The sequence below is a fragment of the Oratosquilla oratoria genome, chromosome 23 (genome assembly GCF_046742065.1).
Source record: "Oratosquilla oratoria isolate Oo_2021 chromosome 23, ASM4674206v1, whole genome shotgun sequence".
NCBI lineage: Eukaryota > Metazoa > Arthropoda > Malacostraca > Stomatopoda > Squillidae > Oratosquilla > Oratosquilla oratoria.
In genome coordinates this window covers 3,994,841-4,010,485 of record NC_134799.1, presented here as the reverse complement: position 1 = coordinate 4,010,485, position 15,645 = coordinate 3,994,841, and the positions used below count along the sequence as shown (strand labels likewise).

Genomic DNA, 15,645 nt, shown 5'->3' with positions numbered 1-15,645 from the left:
ACTGATACTAAAGTACTGGAGGGAAGATACTTCTTTTTTTACACTTCTTCCCAGAGAAATTTCTATCTTAAAGGCCAGCAAATACAATATAATCTTCTATTTCTCTCTTCCCTCATAGAGCCCCATTCTTCAATTCATTTCCCTTTCCAATAAATCCTAAAGTAAGTTACATTATAAAACTAAAACCTATCTTCTACCATAATTGTATTAGCACTCAAATAGTTTCCTCTGTAGTCCTAGCCATAATCTATATTTTTGTACTTTTGGTTATGAAAATATATATATGTATATATATATTAGATGTCTTTCAACTGCCCTGCACACAGAAAAGGATAAGAGCACAATCATATAGGGAAGAGGAGGGCGAGCAAAGGTTAACTAATGAGGAGGAACAATGGGAAACTTTTGTGGAGGAATCAGAGAAAATATCTTGCATGATCAATAAAGTTAAAAAAAAAAAAAAAATTAACATTTTTCTCTAAGCCTACTCCACAAAAGCTTCAATTGAAGGAAGGTGTCATGTACTCTACACAAATATGGAAGCTTGAAATAAAAAGTAATCATCACTTTTTTAACTAACAAAATAACTGGCAGAGAGGCCTAGATATAGAGACAAAGGAAGCAACAACATGAACCAACAGGTAATTCCTCCATAAGAATTACTGTATGCCCACATGCACACAACAGCAGACCACCAGCATCTGATGAGCCAAGGCAGGTCTTAAGATTCAACTTTAGGTGTGGACCAGCTGGAATCTTTGTTGTCTGGGAACTGTTTTGACAAGCCAATGGATGATGTAGATAGTTTAAATATAAAATAAACCAGCCACAATAATATGTTACAGGAGGAACTGGGATCATTCCATAAAAACAAACAAATGATGTACATATAGTGATTTCAGGAATATTCTTTGTAAATATAGTTTATAACAGAATCATAACAGAAATCTTCCCAGAAATTTTAGAATAAAAATATAGGGAGTAAAATATGCACAATTTCATAAAGATAACTTGTTACTCACATTTAGTTTCAAATTGTTCTTATGCTCTTATGTCCATACTTAATACATATTGTGAACCACACAAAAATAATCAAACAGACAAATAATCTTCATAAATCTTATTCCAACAATTCTAAGAAAACAGCCTTTGTGACATACATCAAACCCAGTTTTTAGTACTGGAAAGAGGCACTTAGGTTGAGTTCCTTCAAAAATAAAGTTTTTAGGGCTACCAGGAGAAATGTAGGTAAAACCACAGTAAAAAAAATTCACAATGGCAAGTGCCACCATTTCCATTGTCAACAGGCAGCATGAGGAATTTCATATTTGCTTTGTATTTACTTAATTATAATATACAGGACAGGAGCTATTGTTGTGGGATACTATCTGTCTCCACAGATTGAAAAGGTGAGAAATGTACACGAGGAGGTGAATAGCTGTGGCTAAAGTAGTCATCTTTACCATATGTGGTTGGATTGTTGAAGAAGGTAACAATCACTGCTGGGAATGGGAGTCATTTTACTTAAATTCATTTAGACTGTCTGCCTGTACTACTTTTTTCATTCAAATATATTTGAGGAGATAACTATATTTCTTAATTTTTTATGTTGTGTCCTCTTGGTATCTTCCTAATATATCTTCTTTGTCAATTTTCACACCTTTCATAGTTCTAAACACAGCAATCATGCTGCCTTTCTCTTTTTTGGCTAGGTTGACAACTTTTGTTGGTCCCATTTATATTCTTTCAACTTTTCTTGTATCTTTCTTTTTGTGCAGGAGCACATCACTATTGTGTATTCCAGTGTAAAGCCCACATTTTTTTTATATCTTTGTTACTTCCGAGTAATTCTTTCTTCTAGTGAACATACAATCAGTTCAAAGACCTTGGCCCTGGTCTCTCTTGCAGAAGACCCACAGCCTCCAGTCTGAACCATAAATAACTTAGAGAAAAAATATTGTTCTTGTTGTCTGGAGATTGTTATGGTGGGGCATTATAGTAGGCGTTCTGTCTTCTGTGTGGTGGTTACATCTAGGGCAGTTTGAATCTGTGGCCAGGTCTATTCTGTGTTGGTATTGTCTTAATGACGGATGGTGTCCTGAGCGCAGTTGTGCCATTGTGACTCTTGCTTGGTGTGGGAGAGCTTTCTCTGTGAGATTTATACCTTGGGGTTGTTGTAGTATTGAGTTTGTTGATCTTTTTTGAAGATCTTGATTAGTTATTTGGGTGTGAATATTTTTCTGTATGGATGATTTGTGTAGTTTGGGTAGTAGGCTGTGGTACATATTTGAGTAGTAAGCAGTATATGTAGTTTCATTGTTGCATTCTGTTGGTAGTACTTGTGAAATGTAGTGTGAAATTTGTGTCGGTCAGAGTGGAGAGTAGCTGGTGGGCTTCAATGAACACTGCTTCTTTCCTGTATATTACAATTAGGTAAGTATAATTAGGTAAACAGACAGACAAACAAACACACACATACAAGTAATGATTTGAAAATACCCAGCAACTCCTAATGAAAGCATACTATCCTGTGGAACTGTTTTAAAATGTCCAACACAAATGATGCTGTTTTGTGACTTAGTTCAAAAAATAAGGAAGGTGTTACTGAAGATTGATTTTGTTTATTTAATCTTGGAACACTGGATTTGTTTTTGTTTCATGCTCACCCCACAACCCAAACTTACAACTCCTGTCACTAATCTTCAGCTTATAGGACACTGGAGACATTTTATAGAGACAAGTGCATCTAATAACTACGTAATATGGGACATACAATACATCTAACCATACCTTGTGATATGGAATGTGGGTATTCTAACATTTGTTATTTTTGTGTGTCTGGAAATGTAACCCTATTTTCCCAAAAGATATGTTGATCAATATACAATTGATCAGCTTATGACCAACTTTCACTAAATGTATCCTGAATGTACAACGAGGTTTGCCTATACATGCATCATCACCAGTGAGGCATATACCCTGGGGTGCACCAATTCACTCATGCACCGATGCCATACCCCATGGTTTTCCCGAGGAAGTACCCATGCAGCCAACCCGCTTATGTCAAATATCACACAGCATAACTGGCCAACTTGCTCCAGCCTTGAATTCAGTGGGTGTCTCCTCTGTTGTTCTGAGGGTTGTCTCTTGTGGAGATAACCCTGTGAGTGGGATCAACGTTAGGGAAGCATGCTACATGCCTATTTAGTTGAAGTTGACAACATTTATGAATTATGCTGGCAACAGGCCTTGACCAAGTCTCACACAGCAGTTGTTGGTTTGATACAAGGTCATACCAGCAATACCATATAATTCTACAAAGACACTTGGTACAGAAGATGTCGAGATGCCTCTTCAAGTCAGCAGTCATTATCCATGTGTTATGTATTTGTAAAGGTTTTTGACTACAATAACTATTTGCAAAAACAGAGGGATAATTACCACAGAGAGTAACAACACATTGATACATAATACAATTACAATAACTACTGCAGTTCATATACAGTGGTATTTTTCATCTTGTCTCTGTAAAACAAACAAGTCTAGATTTCAAGCCAAATTACCTGTCAAGGATTGCCCCAACATAGCGTCCATCAGCAAAGGTCATTAGGGCAGGTCCATCCCATGGTTCCATGGCACATGCTGCCCAGCGGTAGAAGTCTCGCTTATCTGGGTGCATTTGGGTGTCATTCTGCCAAGCTTCAGGAACCATTGTCATAATTGCCTACAAATAAAATGACAAATTACCTTAATTGTATTTACCTATCTATATTTTACAGGAAATAGGCTATGCTCATGGGGTAAATCTAATTTTCTCAATCTATCATCCCTAGTTTTACCTTCAGGTCCCAGCTTGGGCTATATCATTTTCACACTATATCTTGATGGGGAGAATTTTGGTTTTTGTGTGCAGGTGTTCTATTTGGGTGGTTTTGGTGCATCCTATTATTATCATTCTCAATGCTTTATTTTGTATGGTTTGTAAGATATCTATGTTTTCCTGATTGTTAGGAACAAAGCTGTGAAAGTATAGTTGAGTGTGATTCTTATAAAATATTTGTGGACTGGTTAGATTTTCCTTCGGTTGTCCAAAGCCCATTCTTGTGACTGATGTATATATGTCTTTTTTGTTGTTGTTGATTTTCACATGCACCAATATGATGTGTCCAGTACTTATGATAAAATATTTGTGTGTTTGATTATTGTCAGTACTTACAAACATCTCCATTGTATGTCTCAGGTTCATAAATCCACCATTTCATATTTTTGTATCAACATATCTTAGCCTCCCAGTTTGCAATAGCATGTTTTAGTCTCACAGTAGGGGGTATAATATGACCAATATTCTAAATCTTATGAAACTGATAATGCAAGCCTATCTCTTTCCCGGCTCTGTGCATTGTTTACCATGTAACAACAATCTGTTTCCATGCATATTAGATGTCTCTACCCCAATACATTAAACATACACCTCTGGTCAAATTGAATTACCCACCACCTCATGGAACATATCAATGATAGCTAGAAAAGACAAATAATGGTACAATGTTTCCACCTTAGAACATCTAAGATGTATACTAACCTCTGGCAATGATCTCTTTCCAGCCATGACTAAAAATTCCAGGCAACAGTCAACAGCACCAGAATCAGATAAGTTGGGCTCAACCACAGGATAAAGCTTGGACAGTTCATCACCAAACTCAGAACTGTGCATGACACCCTCTCGAGCCTTCATCAAGTTAACGTTCCCCCTCAACGTGTTGATTTCACCATTATGCGCCATTAGCCTGAATGAGAAAGAAACAACAATTACTTGCTTTTGTTCACTTTGCATAAAGTAAGAACTGCAGTTTGGAATGCACATATGAGCAAATACACAGAATACATTAATTCATAAATACTATCAAGGTACCAGGTGTTGTCCTTGTGCCACATAGATACCCTACACTGAATGGAAATCTAGAGCCCTACATTGGCTGGCAATGATCCTAAGGCTCTCCTATAGATTGTTCTGGGAAGAAACTATGGACTGTCATCTGTGTTGTATTAATGTGGAACTGTTTCTATGTCACCATCTGAAAGTGATAGGAGGACAAGAGCAGATGCCAATTGTCAGCTCTCCTCGTGCGAGATGGAGAACATACAGTTAAAGTTGATAGATATCTGAGTACAGTCCAGACTAAGTGCCAGGCCAGTGTGGCTGTACTTCTAGATGGAGATAAAAAAAAGTTGACTTGTTTTGGAAATGGGAAACAGGGAGATGATAATTCTCTGCCATCCATCATCCAAGATCACCAATAGCAGGTACCCATCACCAATCCCTGAACTGGAAGTACTTCTGGGGAAATAATGTGTTGCAGGAACCACTGATGGGTACTTGTAAGTATTGGTCATACAAGACATGTCAAAAAGAATCACCTCCCTGTTGTCTTCAAAACTGATAAACACCTTCGCCTCCTGCAGCCTCAAAGGTATGACACTTGGTCTCAATACAGAGTCCAAGACCTCTATTAGTTTTGACATTACAGTATTTACTCCATCTTTTCACAAGGTGAGCTATCATCTGGTGACTGCTCCTCTCCTATTACTATAAGCCAGTGTTACAGAAAGAGCTCTACACTAATACAACACAGACAACAGTTTTTTCCCATAGAAACTTATGTGAGGGCCCAGGGACCAGTGCCAGCTGTTGTGGGGATGTGGGTTTCCAGCCATTGTAACTCAAGGTAACAATCATTGTTAATTTGGTGCAGTTTCCTCATGGTTATAGTGGGTAGGAGCTCAAGGGATGTACGAGATGAAGTGAAAGGTTTGAAGATTTTTTTTTCTCTCCTAAGTTATGGGAAAGAGTGCACAAATTGGAGATGGGGGAAAAAAGTGGTAATGGAGTTAAATGTGCAATATAAACAAAACTTTTGCCTCACCTGAGAGGATGTGCCCGCTCCCAAGAGGGGAAGGTATTTGTTGAGAACCTAGTATGGACCAAAGCCAGGTAGGTTTCATACTCAGGGTTCTGCAAGATAAATGGAACATCAGAACAAATTGCCCTCTAGGAAATTCATGTCATTCACAAAATAAAGTGCACAACATAATAAATACAGGCAAACCAGTCACTCCATGTACCATTACAAAGCTAATGCAAATTCAAGCCCACATATTTATGACTGGATATGTCCTCAAGCATGAAACAAATGCAGTTTTCTAAAGTTCAAACATTGATATAATGATCATATATGACAATCTTGAAGAAGGAAATAATATGATATTTATGATAGTCCTGTGCAGTACCACTAACAGGTAAACACACATACACACACACTCAAAAACAAACTTGAAAATATTCCACTGACCGCCAAGTCCTTGAAATAGGTCCAGAGCTGGTCAGAGGTAAGTTGCCCTTTATAGACAACTGTAGTGGCTGACAGCGAGCAGATGTAGAAACGTTGCCCAGGTTTACAGATGGCATGTGTTGCCTGCTTCCGGAGCACCCAGATCTGTCAGGAGTAAGCAAATGCAAATATATCATGGGCGTAAATCACGGACATGAGCTTCCTGGAAGCCATTCCCTGACAAACATCTATTCCATTCCAAGAACCGAAGTCCTGTCAATTACTCAAGTTTAATACTTCACATGATGTGCTTCCAGCTGAAGTCAATATTGTAATAATAATAATATATATATATATATATATTATATATATATATATATATATATATTTATATATATATAAACACACATATATATATATATATATATATATATATATATATATATATATATATATATATATATATATATATATATATATATATAAACACAGCCATGGGTTAAAAGATATTAACATAACAGACATCCAAAAATGACGACACGAATTCAGCCTAGGGCCCTAGGCCCTAGAATTCCTACAGCAGTAGTTCCCAAAATAGGAGGTGCCTCCCCACCCCCACCCCCCACCCCCGGGAGAAGTGAGAAGGATACAAGAAAGCGTGAAGTCGTCTGCTCAAAAATCAATATTTAATAAGACTAACGAAATAATTTCAAGAACAAGTATCTGCCGTTACATATGTGCACAGTATCATTATATCAGTCACCCAACCTGTTTTCTATAAGCTATATAATTACACATTATATAATACAAAATTATGAATACATTATTTCATATAGATATATAAAAGGTGTGTCGGGGGATGCGTCTCTGTTGTAAGCAAAAAAGGAGTCATATAAGATAATTTGGGAACCACTGCCCTAGTGTCCATAGAGGGATTGTCGGCGTAGGCCGACAACAATAACGACAATAACAATACAATTACTTATTTCTTGTCATCATAATTTCATTTAATGGTCTATTCTTTCCTCTATCTTTATCGTCCTCGTGCCCTATCCTTTCCCCCTCTATCCTCTCCCTCTCGTAGTCTCACATCCGTTAAACTAATGCCCTCCTTTTCCCATTTTTTCTTGTCTTCTTTCTAATTCCAGAATCGTAAGCATTTATAAAAACAATCATATTTCTTCTTTTCCCTCGTCTCTCCGAATTATCTCCGATCTGTACTATCAATGAATTTATCTTCCTTGTCTGCGCATGTGTGCATTTACCTGATTGTATATCAATGCACACACATCGGCTTGCTCGTGTTGTAGTACCAACTTGGCCCCGCCTAAAAGTATCACAGTAATGCAAATCGGTACCCCGTTCTCATGGTGTAGTGTACAGTACAGGAAAAGAACTACGTCTCCTACTCTCCAATAACAAATCGCAAAGTTGACATCGGCAGTCGGACAAATCACCAAGATGCGGATAATCTCAATGCATTGAAACGAGTAAGCAATATATGCGACCAATTTCCATAGGTTTTATTGTTAGAGGACGATGTCCCTGGGGCCAAGATAGACATACAACGTATTGACCGTTATCCAACTTTCAATTGAAGCGAAATACTCTAACTTTTTAAAGATCGTTACTGACGTTACTGTTAGTGTTAGTTAGTGTTATTTATGGGATAGTTAGTGTTAGTGTTAGTTAGTGTTATTTATGGGATTCAAAATATTCAGAATGATAGGAGCTATCCAATGATATAGATAAGAATTGCATTTGAGACAGGCAAACAATTTATTTACTGATTTTTCTTTGACGAAAATAGGTCAAAACGAAAAGTTGTAGGTACCTGCAGACAACAGATCTAAATGATTTTCCTGCTCTCAGGCCTGGCAACACTTTTGCAAGAGTTTTTAGGTTATATTATGTACAGTTGTACTATTCTGCACCGCAGCCCTCGCAAAAAAATAATAAAACAAATAATAATAATAGTAATAATAATAACAAATAAACAAATTAATAAAGTAAATAAAATAGTTTCTGACGTTACTATTAGTTTGCGGTACTTATTTATGAGGTTCAAAATACTTGGAATGATAGGAGCTATTCAGTGATAATAAGAATTGCATCTGTGAGACTGGCATTCTTTCTTCGTGTCCACTCAGTGTGGACATCAGTATGGGCACTACTCCGCTTTCAACACCGCCACCTGCTACATGCAGATCTGCATGAAGCACAGTGTGCACCCAGCTTAAGCCTCCGAGTCTCTATAGTTGACAATGGATGGATAAACCATATTTGAATTGGACAACATTGTCCTATTTCGGTGTTTGGTGCACTAACTTGATCTGGGCTTGAGACGGATTGGATGTGAATGTGTAGCAAGGTCACGCCTTGAAGAATTCGTTTTCTGTAGAATTCGTATACCATAAGTCATTTTTATTTAACTATTAATATTGTCACCCCGTTGGAACTTGCATTATGGAAATATAACATTATTAATATTGTGTATACATTGTGACGAATGTGGATAGGAGGTAAGGGAACACGGGCTGAGGGAAATACTTTTATTCCTGACTAGTTTCGCCTGAGTGGCGAATATTGGGTGGTCCCAAATTCCAATCTAACAAGAGATCTAGACAAAATCTTATCGTCCTCCAACATTCGTCTTGCAACTTCCACAGGTACGAAAATAAAGGACCTTTTAATCAAGAAAAAAGACCCAACCACAAATACAAACAGCGTAGTTTACGAAATCCCGTGTGGTGGATGTGACAGAAAATACATCGGTGAAACCGGCAGAGGCTTAGACACCAGATTGAAAGAACACCGAGCAGATGTAAGGCACCACAGGGTTAGTAGTGCATTAGTTATCCATGTCGATGAAAGAGGCCATCTACCAAAATGGGACCAGGCAAGAATTCTCATGGATAACATTACACGGCAGGAAAGAAAGGCGATGGAGTCAGTTTTTATCAACATCCATGATAACATCAATAAGAGAACTGGGGATTTAATATGGGCTAAAGCAGCAGCACACTTTATCGTAATGAATAATAAACACAGAGCCCCTGATCCAGACGGACGTTTCAGCCACGCGAACAACATGAGGATACTTGGTCCACCCGCTGTGACAATCCGCCACACCGACAGATGAGGTCGAGTGGGGGACCAACCTGACACTTTGCCACGTTCCTTCTTTTGCCATATATATTGACCAACTTGACCTCAGAAACTCGGAACTAGACACGTGACTTCTTTTTCCACCATCATCATATATATATATATATATATATATATATATATACATATATATATATATATATATATATATATATATACCAATGGCTTTTTTCCCCTTTACAAAGGAGGTAACCAAAAGACAAAAGCATGAAATCCACTCCCACCCATTCCATCCCCAAATACTCTACTCCCATTCACCACCCCTCCCTCCCTCTTATCTTGGCTACTCCTGGATGACGGGTCATCCCTGCATCTCGCCCACTGCCTTGAGTCAGAATCAATGTAGCAAGACACAGCACACCCACATCAAGACCGCTTCATTTAATCGGCGACCCCCCCTCCCTTCTCCGTCCCCTCATGCAGAAAAAGAGAAGACGGGGAGAAATCCCTTCGGGCTGCGTCAAAATATCATTCACATTTACTCCCTCACCCCACCCCATCCCCCCCACCCACTCCTTCCCATGCATCGCAACATCCACACACAACCATTCTCCACTCACCCCTATTTTGTCTTCTCTCTTCTTTCCTCAACAAACATTCCCCTCTTTCCCAATGCCACTTTTACCCCATCCATCCATCTCATTCTTGGTCGTCCCCTCATAATCATTCATTCCACTTCTGCCTTCCACACTTCTTTTACTAATCTTTCTTCACTCATTCTTTCCATGTGCCCAAACCATTCAAACCATACTCTTTCATCAACCGTATTTCCCAACTCCCTCTCCACCCCCGCTCTCCTCCTCACCTCCTCGTTTCTCACTCTATCCACCCTAGTAACCCCTACCATAATTCTCAGGCATTTCATCTCAAACACACTCAAACTTCTCCTCTCTTCATCTCTAATGCTCTATGTTTCTGCCCCATACAGTTCTGTCGGCACAATCACTCCTTCATACAATCTCTCAGCCTCCATTCACAAATGTCTATATACAACTCTTGTTTTTCTTTTTCAGTCTTCTCTCTCTCTCTTTTTTCTTTTTCTTTTTTTCCCTTTTTTTGTGGCTAGCTACCTCCCGGAGGGAAAAGCCTATTGGTATATAGATAGATCTACATGAATGGGAACAAATTTAGTCGCTGCTCTTTTTTATTTTCTCAATCTTGTTTATATTTTTCACTCAAGGCGGAGCCACACCACTGTTGCATGACTAAGGCGTATCAGGCAATTTTTTATCGTGTCGTCCATGTAGTGAAGTTCTTTTCATGTTCGGCAAAAATGTGTCGTTCACTCACGATTTTGCTGATCCGTTTGTCAGGTGAAATGGTATTCGTTACCTACGCTCTTAGATCTTCTTTAGTTTGCTTTTGTAATAGATTAAATACCCATTTTTTCTAGGTTTTGCCAATTTCCAATACTATGCATTTGTTGTCATTTAAGTTAATTTTCTAATCTGTGTGGGTATTTACCTAGTTGTATTTTTCGGGAGGAGAGCTATGCTCGTAGTGCCCCGCAGTTGTATCTTTCCGCATCCAGTTCTTTCTTAAAATCGTGTATTCACTTTGGTCTTTGGATCACGTGTTGAACTCGTGATCGACAGCTATTTCCCTCCTGGAAGAGAGCTCAGAGCTCGTAGGTCCGATCTATGGGTAATGCTATGACCTTACACACACACACACACCCAACTCCCCGCCCACAAGAGTCAGAGTAACGACCCGAAGCACAGTTGTACCGAAATAATTTCGGCCCTGGGCAGGATTCGAACCAAGCACTACGCGCACCACCATGCTAGTAGTTCATCGTTCTACCAACTGTATACATGTGCACTGTGTGTGTGTGTGTGTGTGTGTGTACCTAATCGTACTTAGTTGTAGTACATGGAATTGGAGCTGTGCTTATAGTTTCTTGTCATTTTGCCTCCATTCATCAAAATTCGTTTGTGGTGTTGCCTTGGATTATATTTTCGTCCTACTTGTTTCATAAATCTACACCTCTATGTGGACGGCGCTTTCTGACATCTAATAAGTTTATCTTTCCAATTTCCTACCATGACCTCCTGTTGATCTTTCATCCTATACTGTACCTGCAAAGTTTGAGCGTGCGAATGCGTGTACATGGGTGAGGAAAGATGCGTGGAGGAAATTTTAAAATTCTGTTTTGAAAAGAGGATAGAGGGAATTTCTAGGTGTGAAAGTGGAGATAGTGTTGATTTATGCTCACTGCCGTGATGACAGTGGTGATAGCGGTTAGGTTTGTCATGATGATGACCACAGCATCACTGGTGGTGAGGCTAGCGAGAGTATCACCAACACTGGTGCCAATGGCTGGTGATAGTGGGACTCTCGTTATAGTGGAACCAAAATAGTTGTTTTTACTGGAGAGCAAGGACTACGATGATGCCAGTGGCATTCACGGTTAAAATAAGGTCCCAAGGTCAATGTCAATTTTACTGGAGGTGGGGGCATATTGGCACTGTTATTTGGCAACAGAAACATATTCAACATTCTCCATCTGACGCGCAATCGTCTGTCTGGGTACATGAAAGGGTTAGGAGTGGGGGAGGGGGAGGGAGAGGGGGATGGGGGCAATGCTGGCAGCCAGAAGCGTAAACGAAGAATCAAGAATGTTATGTATTGACGGAAGACGTCTAGGGTATGAAGAATAGGGGGGAGAGGGGGGAGGGCTCGCTGTGTTTTCCACCTGACAACGCGTGACTGATTCATCCCATACTCCTAATCCCCTTCTTCCTACTCCCTAACCCATAGCCACGCCAAGAGTGCGAGAGGGAGCCGAGGAGGTCACTGGGACACGTCACCAATTCTACACAGTTGCCACTGATCGCCAACTCATTATCATGTACGATCAAGAGGACCTCACCCGTACAGTACTGGAACATCCCGTGAATTTTCTTAGGATAGATACTAATAAAGAATGCGGGATTGGTTTGATGATTCATTAGTATTTCTAATAATTTATTTATTAGATGCTGCAATAACGTTTCTGTTCAACAAACCTTCACCATTTTACCAGTCTTACAGCACATTTTTTTTTCTACAAATTTCAAAGAGCCTAGTGCCTCACAGAAAATACCTTCCAGGGGTTTAATAATTATTTCCTATAAAACTTGTTCATAATTGCGAGAGGCTGAGTGATTCAAGACCACAAAAGCATACAATCGGCCTCAAAGGCATCTTACGCGGGATTGGCAACAGCTCCCATGATGCACTGTACCGTGTACACCAGTGCTCGAGTTCCCCATTTCGTCACACGATCCTCATTCAGCTGTATACATGTGCACTGTGACCCCTGACGTTTGACATGGCCGGCCTCCATCATACGTAGTCACGTTCTGTGGACTTAGACAACACTGTCGCACAGGATCAGTGACATGTGCGGTGTGGCGAGACAAGGACAGCTTAAAGCTGAGCGTGTCACAATATACAGTATATATATATATATATATATATATATATATATATATATATATATATATATATATATATATATATATATATATATATATATATATATATATATATATAGTACCAGGGGAAACACACACAAACTCAAGCTATTCACTTGTGTAGTAACGTATTCAGAACGCGTTGTATACGACGACAAGTGCACTATACATTGTACAAACGAACACGGCTAAGGCGAGCACTCGAATGTAAATTATGTAAAGAGACACGTCCACAGTGCGTAAATGAACATTTAATAAACGCAGCTCCATGGATACTGCTTCTGCCTCTCAGCAACATCAGGCAATGCCGTAGCGACCACCATCTCTGCCAAGGAGGATCTCAGCTTGAAAAAATAAACAAGAAAATAAAAATCTGGTCTCCAACTCCTTCCACTCTCTCGGCCCTTCTTCCCCATGTCCTCTTACTAATTTACATTCTGGCCTACTTTCCTGGTCTACATCCTGACCCCTTTCCTAATATACCAGTGTTTCTCCGAACTCCTTTCGTTTACCGATCTAGAGGAATCGTTACGAGCCCCACCTTAACCATGCCAGAAAATTGAAGTGCTCATTTTTCGTGCACGAGATTTACAGTTATGATATATAGAATATTGAATAAACATCATTGCACATAGTAGGTTTATTTATTCATATTATACATTCACATGCAATCACTGCAACTACAATCAAATACAACGCGTGTTCACTGCAGCGACAGGAATGAAAACGCGGGAGATCAGTGCCGCCGCGTCAGATTTTTCAAACATCAAATCCTAACGGCCCCCCGCCTGAATATGAAATGATCCCTATACAGCAGCCTTTCCCAACCTGGGATGCTGAAATAAATTATAGGGGTGATGGGAAGCGATGTATACATGCATTTTCCTTTATCCTTCTAGTAATACGATAGGGGTGCTGGACTGCTTAGACCTGAATATAGGGGATGATAGGGTCGGAAAGGGTTGGAAAGCGCTGCTCTAGAGAGTCACGGCCCTTAGTTTGTAAACCACTGCATTATACACAGTCCCTCCAATCCCCCCGAGGCCATTCGTAATTTCCTTTAGGATTTGTATACTCAATATACTGTCGAGTCTCACTTTTGTTCCTCCTCATTGTATTCTCGTTCTTCCTCCCTGCATTTTCTTTCCTCCTCCTATCATCACTCCTCCTCATACTCTCGCTCTTCTTCCTCTTCTAATCTTCACCCCCCTCCTCCAATTGTTCCCTGTCCCTTTCTTCCTTATCTTGTTTCCAACCCTTCCATCACTATTCTTTCTTCACTCTTTCCTTCCCTCTTCCTAACTTCTCTCGCTCGTCCTTCCTTCCCTCCCCCTCCCACTCCTTCCCCCTCCTCTTCTGAGGCACGACACAAACTGGCTCCTTTTACGAAGCAAGCTAGCTATATCAATGTAAGCTATTCACGTTAAATTCTTCATCCTGGTAATATATCTTATATATTTTCAACCAAAAGACTCCAAGACCTTTTCAGCCAAAAGGGCTTTTGTGATCCTAAGAAGCACTAAATTCGATTTAATGCCCGTAGGCCATAAGGGCTATACTATCTATCAAGAGCAGATCTAACGGAGTTTCATTTCACTAATTTATTACTATTAAACTCGTGTACTGGCTCACTTGAAGTGCGTGGGGTACATGGGCTTGACTGGGTTGTTATAACGATCCTAGATAGTTCTGGAGTGAGTAAGTATGGGTGGCTGGTTATCACTTTGTTGTAAATCAATAATGGTTTTCCTTGACAACGATTTTGTTGATTGGGTCCGAGAAGGAGAAAGAGTCTTCGAGACGCGAACGCTTACTGAAAGCATCAAACTGGATTTATTTATCACTCCCAAAGACTAGAAAGTTTCTTTCGTGGCACATCTGAAGAGTTAGATTCTACTTCGTCACTTATTTTGGTACCATTCTTTTCGTTTTATAGTTTTTCTTTTTTTTTCGGTATCGGCAGTTCATAGCTAACAGGATGTCCATGGTCCTAAAGGTATCACCGACTCCTAAGATGGTCCACAGGTCTCTGAAAATATATTATAGAGCTGTTCGATTTATGTGTGTTGAGCAGTGTATATTTAATCTAAAGTGCACATCTGGGACACGTATTTCGGGAGACAGGTTAGATTTGTAAAAAGTGGTGTGCGAACAGGCAGCGCGCAACTGGGTCGAAGTCTTGAGGTGCTTGTTTTGATATAACATAAACCAACCCTCTCACGGGAATGGTACGCAAATTCGTTAATAATTGTCGTAAATCCGGCAGAGTGTATGGCAAGGTGTAGTTACGGTCACCGTTATCGTGAAATTATCTTAAACAAACATGAAATATAAAGCATTTTTTTTTATGTCGGAGTGTATATTCGTTCAATAATTTTTCTATATACTTTTTCAATATTGCAATGTTTGCTATGTGACCTCTGTGTGTATATATTTTATTTATTTTCTATGTTGAGTATGTAGGTATGGTGTGGAGGGCTGTGGTGCATCTGTGCATGGAATGCACGCTCTTGATTGATGTGGTGATGGAAGGTTCCAAAGCTTCAGCACAAACTTGTATTTCTATCATTCCCATATCGAAGGATTTATGTTTCCGTGTGCACGTGGATTATAAACGCTGTTTTTGCACAATCTGTTGTTGTTGTTCAGGTTTAATTCTGCATTGCAAATATTGGTTCTGACTGTTGTTT

The 15,645-nt window shown here is 39.5% G+C and overlaps 1 protein-coding gene across 1 annotated transcript in view; it reads right to left on the bottom strand.

Annotated features, from left to right (window-relative positions):
* The window catches only part of LOC143037891 (uncharacterized), a 166,111-nt gene that overhangs the window by 49,926 nt on the left and 100,540 nt on the right, over nt 1-15,645 (bottom strand). The window contains exons 6-9 of the mRNA XM_076206526.1: nt 6,351-6,494; nt 5,925-6,013; nt 4,583-4,787; nt 3,564-3,724 (exon numbers count right to left, since the gene is read on the bottom strand). Coding sequence (XP_076062641.1) covers nt 3,564-3,724; nt 4,583-4,787; nt 5,925-6,013; nt 6,351-6,494 — 599 coding nt within the window. The remainder of the gene's footprint in view (nt 1-3,563; nt 3,725-4,582; nt 4,788-5,924; nt 6,014-6,350; nt 6,495-15,645) is intronic.